Below are 14,867 nucleotides of genomic sequence, written 5' to 3'. Positions count from 1 at the left end.
AGTCATAGCTATACTATATGCAAAAAAATTCAGTTTAATTTCATTTAATTAAGTTCATCAACACATTCATCAGTCTGAAGGGAATGAGCGATATGAGTATGAAGGGAATGAGTGATATGCTATGATACACTTAGAAAAAAAATCATATAAAGTATATTAATGTGCTTTGAAACATATGACACACTCAATCTAAAAGTACAGAAACATCTGCCTTAATGCAGTCACTTACAGCATAAGGAGCCTATTCTCCTGTGCTAATTTCTAGTATTCATCCTTTGAAGGGGCACAATGGTAGGTACTGGCTGTGAAGGACCAATGGAATAGATCAGCTCGAAAATGTATTTACAATATAAAGTTAATTATACAAGCCCTATTCCACTTAGCACCTCAGCACAAAGCAGTGTTCATGGCAAGCGAGGTAAGAAAGAAAGACAACCATGTGTTCAAGTAACACTGTAAATGATCAGGTTATCAAAGTAAATTACGAGTTAGGAAAACAGTTTACATAAAGTACCAAAAACTCTGTTATTGATACATCCCATGTGCTTTCTATCAAGACATAAATAGTATTTAAATCATGGGTTTGGCAAAACATACACAGTCATATGTCAGGAAGAGAATTTACTAAAAAAAAAAAAAAACTTCAAAATATTTTGTCCAGAAGGCATAATATGGGAGGAAAACCAAAACAGCTGATAGTTAACATAGCAGAAAAACAAATTCCACATCAAGTTTTTAAGTATGCAGGAAACATATGTACTACATTTAACATGGCTAGCAGTGAGGAGTGGTAACTTATTCAATTGCTCCAGCCCAACCTTAACTGCCTCAACTTGCCACCCAACAAGCCACCAGTATGCCAGAGCAGATTGTGTAACAAACGAACTTTAACTAGCATGTCTTCTCAGTTTAAACTAAAAAATACAACATCCAAAAAAACCGCACCACAAACCATTGATTCATGCTTTAATTACTCATATAAATTATGAGTTTTTATTAAGTTCTTATTTTTATATATATGTATATATATTCACAAATAAAATGCCCATCTTAAGCCTCTCAATGTAATATTATTGGGGTCTTTCCAGCTTCTATTATGCTTTCTGTACCAACACTGAACAAATACAACCATGCTAGACTAAGAGACAACTACAGGTTTTAAAAAAAACTACTACATAAAACTGTTTTCCTTAACAGAATATAAGGTAAATAAGTAAAAATACACTTTTTTAGTAATTTGCTAATCCCCATTAACCAATAGGGCAATGGAGTATTAAAACATTACCACCCTGCAGCTAAAATGCATACAGCAGACAGCAACTTTCATCAGCTCTAATGCACAACTTCATCTGAAACCCAATAGCACATCAATTTCCCAATTAAACAGTTTTAGTTTACACAAGACTTGAACTTTGTTTTGTAAAATTACATCTGCCAAACATTAGAACTGAAAAACAGAGACCATAAACCAGACTAGACTAGAATATTTCAGTTGGAAAGGACCTACAGAGCAAACCTTTGCACAGGAATAAGCAGGAAAATGTAGTAGGCAATGTAACACTTCTATCATTTTGCTAGTTTTTATAGACATAACTTTTATTTTTTTAGCTAAATAAATGCCTCCTAACTCCTTGCAATTATTATTCCGTATTAAAAGAGCAACAAGTTCCAAACTAAAAAAAGCTAACAGCTTTTGTAAAGGCTTTAGATCTGAAGAAATAAAGACTTTCTCATGTACCAACAATCAAATTAATACAAATCTCCTATACCTAAATTTATTTAAAAATAGTTTTCACTGTATCTTTAAATCCTGGCAAGGCAAAGCTGAAGCTTCAGTAACATTTCAGTAATAAATTTTCAAGTACATTTACTTGAAACATCCCAAATAAGCAATGCATTACTGAGCACAAGTAAGGGTAAAAGGGAAGACTGTCAATTTTGAAAAGTCTAATGTGTACAGGATGTATAGTTTACAATTACAAGTGTGAATGAGTGGCCTACTTTCAAAACTTGCTGTAATCATCCAGTTGAAACAATCAACATGAAATAAAGTTGGCTGGCTCTCCAGCCAAAATACCTGGAAAAAATAGCCATCTAATTTCTGGTTAATATAAGAAATCTAACATTCCCATCATCACTGAATTTTTCCTGGCCTCAGTGAGACCACAACATTTGAGTCCACCACACAAATGGAAGCTTTTCTTTGAAGGATCTAAGTTGAGAGGCAACTTTAGGAATAAAGTAATGGTTATTTGGGCATGACTATGAAGTTACTGTCATTTCAGAGTACATTGCCATTGTAATATAATAATTTCAAGTTAGTCCAAATTATGTAGTGAACACCTCCACCACGAAACAGGTCACACTACAGCCATTAGAAATTTATATAGCTATCCATATTTGACAAGAAGTCTCAAAGAACATACTGAGCCTAACTGATAATTCTGGTAATACATAAATAGGTGAAAGTCCCAGTAAAGGGACTGGCAGTTCAGCAAAACCTCCCAAGATGCACAAGCAATAATAGCAGCAACTCAGATGGATAGGGATGTTTGTTAGGATTAAGTCATAATACTGAAAAAAAAAAAGTGTATTTGAAGACAGCAAAAATGTAAAAATCAGAAATACCTTAATTTGCAAATACAGAGGTTTGGTACAGTAGTAAATCCAGTACACACTTGCAGTTTTGTCCACTCAGAACCTATCATACAAGACAACAATTTAACATGGATTTTTACTTGCACTCTGAAGAGGCCAATACTTCCTACTAGTGTTTTACATACTTTAATGACTACATTAGACCTTATGCAGTTATTTTCAAATATTTCAGTGGCCACAAAGCAGAGACTATAAACTGAGGCTTGCTCAGAGTTGATTTTTCTTCCAAACCAATCTTGAACGGACAACTAAATTTCCCACTGCTGGTAGTACTATAGCAGATCCTTAACACTGTTATCTGCACAAAGAGAACTGCATGTTAAATTGCAGAATTATATACTTTTTTCTCTTTCCTTTCATAAAATTATTAGGCTAGCACGAGTGACAAAAAGTTTCTTTGCTCCCGCCTCTCCGTACACAGAAATCTTTGAGCAACCCTTACCTCACGCTGTCACAAGTGCAATCACAAGGTGAGCCAGACCAGGGAATTAGTCCGGATTACAACAAACCAGTTTTGCCAAGTTAATTTTAACCCAGAGAGTCTTTAATCTGTTACTACAAGACACCATACAAGTATTATGTCAGCATGGCAGGGGGAGGAAGCACACCGACCGACCATCTCCTGTGGAGACCAGTGTTCGTGACACTGCAGCCCGTATCACATGAGGAAATGCAAAGCACTGCTGGTTCTGTTTCAAAGCCAATTACTGCACCCTACTCAACACATGATATTCATCCCCTCAGATGACAGACAGCACGAACACCTTGCAAATATGATACTAATCTTGTGACTTTTCAGATAATCTCCACAATGTTTGAATTCCTTGTCTACACACAAGCATTTTTATACTGCTTGCCAGTTCTTCATAAACATTAAAGTTGGGTTTGGAACAGAAACACTTACTGAGACAGGCATTGGCCATGGCCCATGAAGTGCAGAGTATAATTTTGCAGACTTGAAACAAAAAATTCCACACCAACTCACTACAAATAGGTTGCACTATCATTCTTCACATCAGTCTTCTTCAGACATAGAAATAATTTTATTACTGTTGATAAGCCAATTTGTTTAGCTTTTTTTCAGCTACTTCAAGTAATTTTTCTAGTCACAAACACTCATACTGACAATCTGATTAAGAGGCTTAAGATTTTCCATATATATAAAAATCAAGACGTCTGTCATAAACTATATTAACTTAAGCTCCATTTAATTTATCTAGCACTGTTTTCTACCACAGCAACTAGATGCAGCCACAGTTAAATTTTATGCATTTCTTTAGAAAATATTTGGAATTTTTATTATTTTTTGTAAAAAGGCATTTTTGACCATTTTGGTTTAAGCAGCAGGTGGCTGAAGTACTTAGCAGTATTTTGACACCAATATGGAGAAAGGGTGGAGGTCAGAAGCAGTATCTTGGCTGCCATCAGTCTGCCACATAAGATAGTGAGAGTAGTGATAGCAGGAAACTAAATAATTATTAAATATTCCTCTTGTCAGAAGTCCAACACACACTGGCTGTATTCACCAGTATTAACTACCTGTAATTTACTTGCCAAAGCTTAATATAACCTGTTTGCTCTGTACAAGGAGTCTGTCTTCTTTGACTTGACCTCAAAAACATAATTTAGAAGAAGCATTAACATTTACACCCACCTAAAGCTAGTATTTTCTACAATTCTGTGTATGAGGGATAGCAGTTGAATCATCCTGAAACCAAAAGATATGGAGGACACAACTAACACAAAACTACAGCTTTAAGAAATACAGACCTCTTAGGGCAAAATTCAGACAGGTATCTGAGCACTGAGGAGCAATTGAACAGCTGATTTCCTTGCATTTAGTACTATCCTTACACTTAGCACTTGCAATCCCGGGATTAAACGATACAAACCTCAAAAGCAGGAAGAGATTTAATGGAAAAAGTATAAGCACTGGACTAAGGAACATGCGGAATAAGAAAACACTTGCAAGCCCTCAGGGGGGAAACAAGAACTACAGTTTCCCTATCATACAGTCTGAAAAGAAGTCGGTAGTTGCAAAGATGTCAAGTACCCATGTTATCAGCCCATGTTTCCAGCATCTACCATAAGCAAATTGGGAAAGGTATGGATCTTAGGTTAATTCCACTCCTAGACACAGCTTTCTGGGGCGAGGGGGTGGGGGGTAAGCCCTGCTGTCAACTAACAAAAACCTGGAGAAGCCGAGCAAGCAACCTCCTCGTGTTTTACAACCGTTTGCAAACTTAAAACAACGGTGACTCAAAGCTCTCCCTACGACCCGGCCACCCACATCACAGCCTGAAGAGCAGCAGAGGCTGAGATCACAGGAAGGTGCCGGTTTCATGTCATCCACATGCTCAGAAACCTTCTGAGGGAAACAATGGGGAGCGCCGGGGCACCATGGGGGAGCCCCTCACACAGCGAGACCGGGCACCTCGCCACGTCCTGCAGGGCCGGGAGGGTCCGCCCGGGCCGGGCCAGGGGCTGCGGGGTAAGGGCGGCCCCCTTCTCCTCCCCCACGGCTCCGCACCGCTACAGCCCGCAGCCCCCTCCCCTCCCCGCCCGGGAGCAGGGCAGGGCGGCATTCCCGGCCAGAGGAGCAACAGGCACCCTGCCGCGGCCCCAGAGCCGGCTGGCAGGACCGGGAGAGGGAGCCCTGAGGGGCATCATCCGCCAGCGGAGGGGTGCTCGGGAACCAGGTGGTGCCACACCGCACCCCTCAACCTGCGGGCTCCCGCCGGCAAGGCGCTACCTCCCGCCAGACGCCGAGGCCGCCTACACGGCGATGGCAAAGGGGGAAGATGACCTAAAGAGGAGGAGGAAAAATAAGGCAGGGCAGCTAAAAGCAGCCCCAGTACATGGAAAAAGCGCCGAGCTCTCTCGCTCGGGTAACACGGCCAGCGGAATCCGCGGGTGCCCTGCGCAGCCTGTCCCGGGAGAGACCACGGTGTCCAGCCCGTTCCGGCAAGCCTGGCCGGAGCGAGGTCTGCCCGGGGGCTCCGCATGGGCATTCTCCATCCCCCCGCAGGGGCTGGGCCACACACTGGGGAGGGCACAGGTAACTCTGCCCCGGAGGGCCGCGGGAGAGGGGGCGGCAGCGCCATCTGCGCGGTATCGCCGGCCAAGCGAGCGGCGGGGCCCGGGCGGCACCTGGGCAGCCGCCGGGTTACATCACCGCCCCTTCCCTCCGTCCGTCCCCCGGGGCGCGGCGCCGCCGGCCACATGGCAGCGGGGACACCCGCGCTGCCCGGCACGGGGGCGGGGAGGATGAGGAGGGCGGCTGCCCTCCCTGGGGAGGGAGGGAGGAAGGGGCACGCGCCGAGCCGCTCCCAGCCGGCGATGGGAGGGGTCGCGGGGGCTGCGTGTCTGGCCCGGGAGGGAGCGCGGCGCGCGTTACCTGCCCGGGTGGCTCCCCAGCTCACGGTCGCTCAGCGCCGCCGTGTAAATCCTCCGGTATCTGTCGGCCAGGGCCTTCCCGGAGAGCAGCAGCTGGTAGCGGCTCCGGCAGCCCAGCGGCGGCGCGGGCAGGGCTCCCAGCCCGCCAGCCGAGCCCTCCTCGGGCCCCATGGCCGTAGCGGCGCCGCCGGAGGAGAAAGAGTAGCCGCGTTCGGCCCCGGTGCAGGCGGCGGCGGCTCCCGCAGAGGCGGCGGCGGCTGCGGCGCTGCTCATCCCCCTCTCCGCCCGCCCCCTGCTTGCGGCGGCGCCGCCTCCTGGCGCGGCGCGGACACAGGCGGCTCCCGCTGCCTTCACCGTCGGGGCCCGGCCATGGCGAGGCCGCAGGAGCCGCCGCAGGAGCCGCCCTTCAGGCTGCGCATCCACCCGCGCTGCGGGAACACCCCGCTCTTCCCCTCCTCCAGCGGCGGCTCCAGGCCCTAGCTACCCGCCGCTCGCCTTCCGCCCCGGGCGCAGCGCCCGTCGCCAGCGAGTCCCGGGAAGGACCGTGCACCACCGGGGAGGGGGGGATGGGGTGGGGGGGCGCTCGCCTCCCGCTTCCCACTACAGGGTGTGTGTGTGGAGGCGGGGGGTGGAGGCCGGCGGTGCCGCTTCCCCTTCGGAGTTTGTGCTCGGCGCTGCCGCCGCCCTCTCCCCGCTCGGCCGCTCCGGCCCCGCCTCCCTCCCGCGGGCAGCGCGGCCGCCGGGCGCATGCGCCGCCCCGCCCGCCCCGCGCGGCCCCCGGGAAATCCGGGATAGGCGGGCCGGAGCACCTGCTGCGCGCGGCCGGAGCTCCGCGGGTGGCTGAGGGGACAGCCTGACACACCCGCCAGCACGGCCCAGGAGGCGGGTGTTCGCTCGGAGCTGCTTCTGCGCCCTGCTGAGAGTGCGTATCACAGGTTCAGTTGGGTTGGAAAAGACCTCAGACACCTTCGAGTCCAACCTGTGACCGAACCATCACCTTGTCAATTACACCATGGCATTAATTGCCATGTCCAGTCTTCCCCTGCGCACCTCCAGCGACGGTAACTCCACCACGTCTCCGGGCAGTCCAGACCAATGTCTACTCACCCTTTCTGTGAACAAATCCCCCTAATGTCCAACCTAAACCCCTGCTGGCGCAATTTTAAGACTTAAGACTGTTGTTCTGTCCCTACCCAGGAGAAGAGGCTGAAAGCCACCTGATTCCAACCTCCTTTCAGGTATTTGTAGAGAGTGTCCATCGTATTTTATTGAGGTGACCAATGCCTCACACCTTGTTTCTGTGCTATCTAGTGCTACCTTGGAAAGATCTTTTCCCAGGAGCAATACCCTCCCTGACTTGAGGCAGAATCCACTAAACTGAGTTGCCACACTAGGCAAAATTTGCCTTAAGTTGCCTTCACTATCTCCAGAACAATTTACCTGCATGTAGAGGATAAGGGAGGCATGGCAGCAGGCACTCTCTTATCTTCAGGTCACTTATATTTTTGCTTTTTATCTGTTGTAGTTGTAGCCCTGCAGTTTTGCCATACTTGCTACCACTTTATACAACTGAAAACTTCCAAGTGTATAGGCCAGAATATGTGTAACAATAATAAAAAAATAAATTTAAAAAGCCTTCATGCCAAACATGATTTGGATCACAGTCTGCAGAAAGCTGTCATCCAAAGAAGGTATGTGTTGTTATATTTTCTTATTTTTAATTCTACATTCCTAAAAAGGCCCCTAAACAAAGCCTGGAATTCCCCTGCTTGTAACTACAGATAAATATTTTTGCAAACAATTTCTGCATAATCATAGAATCACAGATGTGACCCACAAGGATCATCAAGCCTCTTGACCTGCTCAGGACAACCAGAATTGTACCATGTGCCTGAGATCAAATAATAGCAAATATAAGAGAGCTATGCAATTGCCATCTTTCTTAAGCTTGTGTGTTGCCCACCAGTGTTTAATCTTCCAAACTAAATTTCAGGTACTTTTTTTTTTTTTTTTTTAACAGAGAGCTAGAGAAGTTGAAACCAGTTAATTCACAAAGGTAACTGTTCAGGTAGCAGAAAGACAGCCAGAGTAGTGTCACCACTGCAGAAAAAGCTACTTTCTTTTACAGGCAACTAGAGGCTGTTCCAGAAATATTTAAAGCATTAACTACATAAAAAGGTCTTGATTATAATCCTTATACTGTAGTGGGTGGGAGGGAAAAAAAAGAAAAAGAAAATAATAAGCCATCAGTGATTAAAAGGAGCCATGAGAAAACAAGTTCCATGTCTTCTGGCGTTAACCACCACCAAAGCACATTCCCTATGAGAATCAGAGTAAGTCTTTCTAGCTCCTCTTCTAGGAATTACCTAGAATCATTCCTACAGACAAATAAACAAAAAAGAAAAAAGAAAACAAATGCACCCCAAGTAAACAAACAAACAAAGAAAAAACAAACACGAAAAAAGCAAAACCAGCAAATCCACCCCCTTTTAGCTCATATTTTTGTTTTCTTGTAAGTTGTTACTTTATATCCAAATAGGAATTTTTCCTTCACCAAATGCACACTGCCTGACAAAAGGGTTGTGTTCTGGTATAACATTGTCTGTCTCATCTCAAAATTGTTCTGTGCTGCTGCCACTGTAGCTATCTTACTGCATGGGCAATAAGTGCTGGCAAACTTCTGTGAAAGTGATGCAATTTATTGCAATTCTTGCATATTGCTGCAAAATCTAGAATTTGTCTGGGCTTGTGTTGTCTGTACAACAGAGTCACACACAATGGGGTGAGCATTATTTGCAAGCTGCAACTTCTACTCCACATCTGTTTTTATGTTAAGTGTTTTTCACAGTTTGGGTGAATCTTGTAAAGTGGCCAGAGTGCAGAGTCCAACTTCCATAAGCTTCAGTCTGTGATGAGCGGTGGAGTTGAGGAGGTAACTGGGATTTGCCAGGTCAGGATAACACTGTAACTTCTAGTCCACCTCCAAGCTCTCTTCACTGAGGATACACACAAGTGTCCGACTTGTGAGACTACTAGTGGCACCAAGTGGGAGCTGGGTGTTTAGTGCTCATTCACACCCATATTTTCACTTTTTTGTCCTCCAAGGAAGCTGCCTTTTCTTTTTCCTTTATTTATTTGTTTATTTATTTATTTGGACTGTGATACTCTTGTTTCATATTCTGACACTGATTCTGAGCAGCAATATCACTACTATGCCATGTAAGAACATTCAGCAGTACGCATTTCATCTGGTACAACCTTATGCTAGATCTGATGTTGACTATACTCCTGTAGTTAGCGTGAAGGTGATTCTGCAGTTCTGTAATAATATCATGACCAGTTCTAACCTATTTCCTTCTTTGTTTGTTGGTGGTGTTTTGTTATTTATTTATTTATTTATTTATTTTAAGGGATAGTGTTGTTTTGGAGACTTTTTGCACCAGATTAGCCGTGCAAAATTTGCTTTCTGTGGCTGCAGAGGTCTAGCAGTATGTGTTTGAAAGATGGATTCATTATACCATCAGAGCAAACTCAGTCAACTGAGCAAACCTACTTTGTGCAGAATATGTCTTCCTTCTGACAGCACTCAGCTCTTTTCCTGTTTGCAAACATCTTCCCGCTGACACAGAAAGAAGTGTTTTGTCCATCGGCCTCTCCCTTTTACTTTAAGGTGGGGCTTACAGCAGTTGTGTTCATTCACTTGACACCTTTATAAATAAGTTTTAGCAGAACAAATTGTTCACATGTCATCCAGAATCAGGGTCTGGCAGTCCATCTTATGCACTGTCATAGCTCACACGGATCAGCACTGCATAAACATGAGTTTCAACACAGCAGAACTAGAATTTCCACCAGGTAATTCCTGTATCCTGTGTGACAGAATGTAAAGTAGAAAGTTCCAGGATTTCATAACCTAACCCTTATACTATTCCATTATATTTCCAGGCTTTTTTTTTTAAAGTTTACAAAATATTGTACAAACCAACACAGTAATTTTTTCACAATCAAGCAGTGAATCTAGAGTAAGGCAACTTTAAAATTTGTAAACTAGACAGTTTACATATCACATTGAAGCCAGGAAGTTATAAACCATAGAATTCAGTACCTCTGCAGTAAAACTTGCAGTTAAAGTTCTTTGTTTGCCTGAAGCAACTAGCTCTTACCAACACATTTGCTCCAGAAATGAGACTAAAATCAGTAATAGCAGAAAAAAAAAAAAAAAAAAAAAAAAAAAGAAGAAATCTTTTGGTCATTAAGCTTATGTCACTGTCAAGATGTGAGGCTGTTAACATGATTAGTTAAAAGGACCATTTTTCACCACATAATTCCAGAAAAGCTGGCATCTATTTTGGCATTATTACTCCATAATGGAAATCTATCATTATTTAAGTTGTCAGCATTTATTTTGAGACTTCATTGTTTTTGGGAACACACACAGATACAAGCACCAAACCCACAAAACTTCACAGCATAATTCTTGTCCCGTGCTTTTCTATTATAAAGAGCTCTTTAATGATAGAAAACACAGGACAAGCACTCTACTGCCTCCATACTGGAGACAAGGCTTTCTTCTCCATGCCACAATGAAGGTGCTTATTCCTCCCAATCCAATTGTTTTCCAGGTCAAATAGTGGCACTTACTTATGCTTACCCATGCTTAGTTTTGGTATACAGGACAAATGAAGGAAAACGTCACATATTTAAAAAATAAAAATAATTTTAAAAATGCAACTCACCAAATTTATTTGCTTTGTCATGGACCTTTTATCAAGTCAAGCTTTTCCATTCTAAATTGAAGAGACATGCTAAAGGAAAGCAATCAAACAAACAAAACCCACTTCATTTTTATGCCAGCTGTCACAAATACCAGAGTTTGATAGTCAAAAGGCACCTCTATGCATCTCTCAACCCACTTTTGTCTTTATACTATTTATTGTGCTAATGCTTAGACTTTAATTCCACCTTAGAAAAAACCCTGTTGTCTTTTCCTTTAAATGCTTTCTTTAAAGTTTATTTAGTATGCACAAAAAATCGTGCAAAGTAAAACCTTACAGTGTAATGCTAACAAATATATAAGCTCTTCAGTTAATTATTTCCTTTAGGTGGGGAGATCAACAAAGAAAACCCAACAACTTACATCTGCCATGGTAATATAATTGACATTAAACTAAATAAAAAATACGTACAGATTGAAGTAAAAGAGAATATTAATGGTAACTTTTTCCTTTCAAAATTTCAGTAATTATTATTATTATTCCACCAAATTTCCCGTTACACAGAAATTCAGATGATATATATATTAAATATATATATTATATATATTTAAATTTTTAAAATAAATTTAAAATATTTAAATAAATATTTTACATTTATGTAATATATACTATACTATATAATATATACTATTATATAATATTATTAAAATATATGTAATATAGTATAGAATATATATGTGTGTGTGTGTGTGTGTGTGTATCTATAAATGTCTAAACCATCTATGCACTACATGAAGTAAAACACAGCTGATGAAATATTACCAGGACATAATTTTTAATCACCCTGAAAAGCAAGAAAATTTATGCAGAACATTTTAGCCAACAGTATTGAAGTGTGTGAATGAAGTAGCAAAAAGTCAAAAAACAAACAAAAAAGTATTAAAAACCCACAAAAATACTTATTAGCAGTGTTTTATAATATGTTACTGCTTTGAAAATATTATATAGGTTAAAAGATCTAGTATAGTTTGGCATTCAAATCTGTGTATGTCAGAAAGCTTTGAAACTGGACCCTGGGCTGAAACTGGCCTGAAACTTGGAAATTTCAAGTCCTCTTCAATATAACATATGGAATAATGTTCACTGGATTGTCACACAGGATGAAGAAACAAAGACTCGGATGTAATGCCATTGAAAAGTCCTACCATAGAAACACAGGGATGGAAAAATCCACTTAGGTGATCAAGACCAGCCTTCTACCAGAAATGATGCAATGTACATGAGAAACAATAAATCCTTCATCCTTTACAAGGTAGGGAACAGCTGAACTCTATTGAAAAATTAATTAGCTTGTCAGGAAAAAAAAAATCCCTAGCAGTTCAAACATGTTCATCTGCAGGCAATAAGCTTGGGTATCCTCAAACTGAAAATGGGATCAGATTATATTTCCATTTTTTTCCATTTCCTTATTTCCACACAAGGTGGGAATCATCTTATTGAGACTTCTCAAATAGATAAAGCAGGCCAATTTTAAATTCAAATTCCAGACTCAGAGCAGAATGCCAGGGGTATATTTAGAACAATCGTGTTGTCAGTGAGATCTTTGGAAGTCTAGCTAAGAAACTGAAGAGATGGTGCTGTGATCACAGGGAAAAAAAAAGCAGTCTAGGATGCAACTGCCTAAAACTTGTTATAGTTATCCATGGACATATTTTTAGTAACTGTAAATCACTTAAAACAGTTTTCTTGAACAACTGTAAATTACACCTTTCAGGCTTTGTGTTGCTTATTAAATGCAGAGTCCAGGGGTGCAGTTTAATTAATAATAATTTAATAAATTAAAAATAATTCAGTGAACTTTCTCAGCTCTTAAGTTCAAACACCAGAAACTTTCTACACATGAATCATCACATTGGATTTAATGAACTCTGAGGTATATGCATATACCTGTTGCTGCACAAGCCACACTATTCCCTGTAGGATTCCTTTTTCCTGTAATCTTATAATTGCTAAGGACTACTACATTAGTCACTTAACATGTAATTTTCTTACAAATATGCATCAGTAAGGCAGCCAAAAGGAACTTTCCATTTCAACTGGTCCTGAGAACAAGCACTGATCCCAATATTTCTAGAAGCATATGTTAGACATTTAGACCAAGAGGCAAGCACCCAACACACAGTTTATTATTCTACTTACATTTTAAGGTTTTTAGATTTTCAAAGCACTTGGGCAAAGCATATTTGGCCATTATTTGTGGGAGAGTCTGCATCTCTGCTGTTTCCCATGCAAGACTCTGCATCTGAAGGTATGGATTTTGATGTACTGAAGTTTATCATACAATTTAGTAACATGCTTTAGTAACATTGAGAATTGGGTCTTTGACCCAGACATTTGTGACTGACCTGGTAACACTAGGAATGGATCTCACTCAAATGGCTTCCTCACTCATTGCTCTTCCTTCTGCTCTCATTTCCACCTAAAGATAGAAAAATCAAGAAATTTACCAAAAGAGGGGTAACACATCAAAGGAAAAACTAAAATTCCTGCAAATGGATAGAAGTCCTGAGGAATAAATGGTACTACAGTAACCAGAGTTATGACAAACAAGAAAAAGTAAGCCACACCAGAGTACAGTGGCACACCGTCCTGGTTTCAGCTGGCCAGAATAGAGTTAATTGTCTTCTTGGTAGCTGGCACAGTGCTGGTTTGAATTCAGTATGAGAATAATGTTGATAGCACACTATTGTCTGAGTTGCTGAGTGGTATTACCCAAAGTCAAGGACCTTTCAGTGTCTCATGTCTCAGGTGCACAAGAAGCTGGGAGGAGCATAGTCAGGACAGCTGACCGAAACTGTCCAAGGGGATATTCCATGCTCAGAACAGCATGCTCAGTGTATGAACTGGGGGAACTGGCCCGGAGCTGCTGATCACTGCTCAAGGATGGGCTGGGCATCAGCATCAGTCAGCAGATGGTGAGCAATTGTACTGCGTATCACTTGTTTTTCTTGGGATTTATTGCTCTCTGTCTCCTCTTCATTACTATTATTGTTGTTGTTGTTGCTATTACAATTATTATTACTGTTATTATTATTATGTTTTAAATTGTTTCAGTTATTAAACACTTCTTATCTCAGTGCATGAGTTTTACTGTTTTTTGCTGTTTCTCCTCCCTAGAAGGGCAGGGCAGGGAAGTGAGCAAGTGGTTATGTAGTACTTAGTCGCCAGCTGGGTTTAAGCCATAACATATACATACACCCAGAAAAATGTCTTCATCCATCAACATTTCCCACGTATTCAAATGTCACTGACCCACTTACAGAAAGTTGTTTTCTTGAAGTACTTGCATTACCTTGAAGCAGCCAGCGTAATTGTTCATTAACAGTTAAGATAGGTGCTAAGAAAATCCACAGAACTAATTTTTTTTTTAAATGAACTGATCACAGAGGTGAGCCACATCAAGAAGTATAAAACCTGTGACTTCAAATTCAAAGATTTTTCCTTTTTGTTTTCTTTTTGTTTTCTTTTTTTTTTTTTTTTATCCCCCTAGAGCTGTGCTGGTACTTAGAGGTCTTTTAAAAGAAGAGAACTAGAGTACAAAATTTGTGGTGTTATGAGGTACCAACAAAATGACAACAATAATTACTCTGTAATTATTTTAATGTCACTCCTTAGGTAACAGAAAGGACTGCAGTTCTAGACAGTCAAAGATGAAATAGCTTTAGTTGTGCTCTTACATAAAAGTAGGTCTCATTATGTAAATCTTCCTTCTGTCTTCGACAGAAATACAGGTATAGGTTTCTAGGTTAGTACTACACAATATTCCAACTCAACCATCAACACCATATAGAACAAAAAATAAATAGGTTATTGATTAGATGATGAACAAGTACTTTTTGAGATGTATATGTCCCTTATCCATAATAACTGAATTTACTTCTACCCTCTTCTTTTGCAACTAAACAGTTTCCAGTTCCTTCTACACTACAGAGTAATTGAAAGATTAGTCTTGAACAAGAAAAAACAAATATCAAAAAAACCCACAAGAAAACATGGCACAAAGCTATATAATGTTTTAATTTTTACAATCGAGTTATT

The 14,867-nt window shown here is 41.5% G+C and overlaps 1 protein-coding gene across 13 annotated transcripts in view; it reads right to left on the bottom strand.

The window, feature by feature from the left end:
* Positions 1-6,344, bottom strand: part of MYCBP2 (MYC binding protein 2) — a 172,573-nt gene extending 166,229 nt beyond the window's left edge. For all 13 annotated transcript variants that reach the window (XM_088052247.1, XM_088052249.1, XM_088052253.1 and 10 more), the window contains exon 1: positions 6,056-6,344. In XM_088052247.1, the coding sequence (XP_087908373.1) occupies positions 6,056-6,327 (272 nt within the window). In that variant the 5' untranslated portion in view covers positions 6,328-6,344. The remainder of the gene's footprint in view (positions 1-6,055) is intronic.
* Positions 6,345-14,867: the final 8,523 nt, after the last annotated feature.

This window comes from Pseudopodoces humilis, chromosome 2, assembly GCF_049639895.1.
Source record: "Pseudopodoces humilis isolate 2021_Gansu_Grassland_sample_001 chromosome 2, ASM4963989v1, whole genome shotgun sequence".
Taxonomy (NCBI): Eukaryota; Metazoa; Chordata; class Aves; order Passeriformes; family Paridae; genus Pseudopodoces; species Pseudopodoces humilis.
This window is presented reverse-complemented; position numbering and strand designations above follow the sequence as displayed.